At 40.1% G+C, this 4,304-nt stretch overlaps 1 protein-coding gene across 1 annotated transcript in view; it reads right to left on the reverse strand.

Annotated features, from left to right (window-relative positions):
- Positions 1-2,814, reverse strand: part of LOC103801261 (serine/threonine-protein kinase DCLK2-like) — a 32,578-nt gene extending 29,764 nt beyond the window's left edge. The window contains exons 1-2 of the mRNA XM_009073672.1: positions 2,680-2,814; positions 1,415-1,465 (exon numbers count right to left, since the gene is read on the reverse strand). Of these exons, the coding sequence (XP_009071920.1) occupies positions 1,415-1,465; positions 2,680-2,770 (142 nt within the window). The 5' untranslated portion in view covers positions 2,771-2,814. The remainder of the gene's footprint in view (positions 1-1,414; positions 1,466-2,679) is intronic.
- Between the last annotated feature and the right edge of the window lie 1,490 nt (positions 2,815-4,304).

The following is a 4,304-nucleotide window of genomic DNA, read 5'->3' on the forward strand; positions in this document are numbered from 1 at the left end:
GGAATTTTTTGCTGAGCAGCACTCACACAGCATCAAAGCCTTTTCTGCTCCTGCCACCAAGCAGGCTGGGGGTGCATGAGGAGCTGAGAGGAGACACAGGCAGGACATCTGACCTCAACTGACCCAAGGAGCATTGCAGACCATCTGGCATCAGGCTCAGCAATAAAACTAGGAGTAATGTTGGCAGAAGGGTCCCTGCTCAGGACCTGGCTGTGCATTGCTCAGTGGGTCATCTGCATCTCTGGTCTTTCTTGGGTTTTATTTCTCTCTCTTTGTTATTTTCATTTTCCTTACAATATTGTTGCTGCTGTTGTTTTTATTATTTCAATTATTAAACCATTCTTATCTCAACCCATGATTTTTCTCACTTTCACCCTTCCAATTCACTTCCTTCACCCTGCTGCAGTGTGGGAGTAAGCAAGTGCCTGTGTGGTGCTTTGTTACTGGCTGAGCTTAAACCATGACACTGCTATTTCAGAGAGCAGCAACTGGGGTTTTTTCCACTCAAAAAATCCCACACAAGCAATCTGTATTGGCACAGACTTGTCTGCTGCTATTGATTTCCTGATTATTTCATGCATATGCCAAACTTACCTTTCAAATCTAAGTATGAATTCTTTTGTGGTTTCTTTGGACATGCATACTAGTCTGAATACACAGAAAAAAATCCATTCTTTTCTGTCATTCTTAAGTAGCACATGTTAGGCTACAATTCTTTAGCATATGGGAATGTTTAAAACTGAAAAAAAACCCTACTAATACCTTTTAAATTGTTAACTTCTGGTATGGTCTGAAGTCTCACTTATTTGCTAATTAAATTGTATGTTACTTGTTTCACAGATATTCTCATTTTGAACTGAAAGTTCAAAGAGGTTTCTCAGAGGAAACTTAGGATAAAATAACACCAGAAAAAAAACCAAGGAAAGATGAGAAAGTACAGATAAAATGAAAACCTATGACGTGGTTTTGCTTTTTTCAGGAGCTCTCACCCCTGTATTTTTTCCTGGCTGAAATTTTCTATAATAACATGCTGTAGAATACACACAAAAACATATTCCTTCTCAGAATGTTCTTTGCCTTGTAGTCAAATTACACCTTTAAACATTCAACTTTGACACCGTGTAGAATACACACAAAAACATGTTCCTTCTCAGAATGTTCTTCGCCTTGTAGTCAAATAACACCTTTAAACATTCAACTTTGACACCATTAGCAGATGTCCAACAACTAAAAAGCATTTCACCCAAATGATCTACTCCAACATAAAACCAACACTCATTATGTCTCTGTTTCAGCAAATGCACTATGTGTGTTTCAAGCCTGAAAATCTTATCAAACACAGCAAAGAGAATACAGGTAAATGGAGAGGGAAGAGACACACTAGTGATATATAGCCACAATAGCCATGGCTCACCTGGGGATTTTGCTGAAGAATGAGCACTGGAGTAGTGGCCACTCCTCTTTACTGTACTCATATATTTGGCACAAAGGAAAAGACATTAAGGAAAGAAGTTATTAAACAGCTCTGAACATGCATGAAAGGAAGAAGGGTAAATAAAGATAAGTAAAGACTACATGGAACAAAAAAAAAAAAAAAGGCAAGTAAATAGAAAGCTAAATATCAGGCACATTGGTTAAATCCTTCCAATTAACCAAACCAAAGGAGGTCCAAGTAGAAATAAGTAAGGAAATGACAGCACTGATTTCCAAGTACTTTGCATATAATTCACTGCTGATAGATAATCTACATGATCTCACTGGAGGTAACAGAACTGCATGAAACATAGATCATCTGAGAAACTTCCCCTCCATGCTACATTATTTTGGGATCCTTCTTTGAAGCTTTTCAGTTAAATATTCAACCTTTATAAACAGGTTATAAATATTCCACTTCAAAAAAACCCAAAGACATAAAATGACTTTAACCAGCGTCAATTAAATGAAGCAGATATTGCTGTGAAAATGAGAACATGGAACATGTTGAAGTTTTGAATACACAGACAAGATTTTACATGGATAGTTACAGTCCAAAGAGCATCCTACGTTTACATATTCAATGGTTTAATTTCAGGGCCACTTCTCCAGGACTGAGGGGAAAAAATTACTGTATTTAGAAATTAAATTCAGAGGTTAAAAAAAAATAACCTCCCCAAGTTTCTCCCTTTGTTTATTTGCATGAAAGGCTCAATGGTTGGAACATGTACAGCATATCTCCTAAAATCACTTGAAACAGCAAAATATTTCCAGCAATATTTGGCTTATAGAGGAGAAACCTTTCAAATTCAAGACTTGAGGGTACACTGCAGTTCAATGAACACAAATTTAACCACAGATTCACCCTGCAGTTAACAGCCTTCAGGAAAATCAAATGCCATGCTGAAAACATGTCCCAAGTGTACAATTGGCACAAATTATTCCAGTGTTCATAAACTGAAACTATTTCTGCCTGCAATTAAAGAATAGAAACCATATTTCTTCCCAGGCTAAAAAAATATGTGAATTTTATTTTGGATTAGTGTTAAATCTATGAGACAAACTGCAAAACCCATTTTTTTTCCTCTCAGGAGACAAAACACCGCACTCGTATTTAAGATGGGGAGAACAGGGTTTTTCCACCCCATTAAAGAAATTCTAACTTCAATCTATTTTCTGTGTTGAGCTCTTTCCTAGAAGTAGTACCTGAGGCAGGTGATTTGCTGCGACGGGAAGGTCCTGGACTTTTGGCTGCAGTTTGCCTCATGCCAGAAGATCGTGAGTAAGAGGTCTTCATAACACGACATTCTGCAAAGCAAGCAGAGAGAGCTTGGACTGTTTGTTCAGTGCAGAGGCTTCCTCCACACTCCACTGCTGCTGTTAAACACCCAGAAAATGAGCAGCATTTTCTAAACATCTTTGCCCAACTGAATCAAACATTTGCAAAAGCATCTCAGAACTCTAGCCCACTTCCCATGCAAACATATTTGAGCTACTCAAACACTGCATGTAACATTCTGCAGAGAATAGCTCTTCATGTCTTGAAGCTGGATTAGTATATCATTCAAGTCTGTACATATGCTGATGCTAAGGTGCTTCTAATAAGTCAGTAAATTCTGCAGGCTGAAAAGGCAGTGTGCAACTGCACTGCAAGCACCATTTCCCTTCTTCTGCAAGAAACTGATGCTGTGACCAATTTTGAAACAGGTGAAAAATGTCTATTGCTTCCAAAATTCTGAAACAATAGATTACTGTCATTTACCATCAGCTGTACATCACTAAATAAAGCACAACCTGAATGGAATCAATAGGCACCAAAATGAATCAATCAATACATGCATTGACATATTGGAAGCATTTTCATTCCTACAGCTAGCATTGTTAGCAAATCACTCCGGATGGAATCATATATAATTTCCTACTAACTTTGTCTCTGCTTGTCATGTTCTGCTCTGTACCTGACCTGCTTTTCTCCATTAAGACCCCCAGAGTTACTAGAAGAAGCAGGACCACCAAAGCCAGACAAAGGGAGGGAAAAACCCTCCATCACTGGGCTAGCAGCAAGGAAATGAGCCCAATTATTCAGTATCTCATGTAATAGGACAAGCAAATCTACAGCCTTAAAATCCACAAGGGAAATAAGGATTATGCCCAGACTGGAATTTGCATTGGAGTTAACACAACCATGCTCTTCCATTCTTCAGGCTTGACATAAGGAAGATCCCTCTTTATGGTGAGAGAGGTGAAACACTAGAACAGGATGCCCAGAGAGGTGGTAGATGTCTCATCCCAGGAAACATTCAGTCAGGTTCAATGGGGTTCTAAGTGACCAGAGCCTTTTTGTGAAGAGGTCCCTGCTCATTGCCAGGGATTTGGACTAGATAACCTTTAATGGTCCCTTCCAACCCAAAATATTCTACAATTCTATGAACATGAAGAAAAAACCCCAACATATATATGAGGTCCAGAGAAGAGCAACGAGGCTGGTGAAGGGACTGGAGCACAAGTGCCATGAGGAGAGGCTGAGGGAGCTGGGGGTGTTCAGCCTGGAGAAGAGGAGGCTCAGGGGAGACCTTCTCACCCTCTGCAACTCCCTGACAGGAGGTTGGAGTCAGGTGGGGGTTGGTCTCTTCTCCCAGGCAACAGCAGCAGGACAAGAGGGCACAGACTCAAGCTCTGCCAGGGGAGGGTTAGGTTGGATATTAGGAAGAGATTTTTTTACAGAGAGAGTGCTCAGACATTGGAATGTGCTGCCCAGGGAGGTGGTGGATTCCCCATCCCTGGAGGTTTCAAGCTGAGACTGGATGTGGCACTTAGTGCCATGGTCTAGT

Source organism: Acanthisitta chloris, unplaced genomic scaffold (assembly GCF_000695815.1).
Source record: "Acanthisitta chloris isolate BGI_N310 unplaced genomic scaffold, ASM69581v1 scaffold22180, whole genome shotgun sequence".
Lineage (NCBI taxonomy): Eukaryota > Metazoa > Chordata > Aves > Passeriformes > Acanthisittidae > Acanthisitta > Acanthisitta chloris.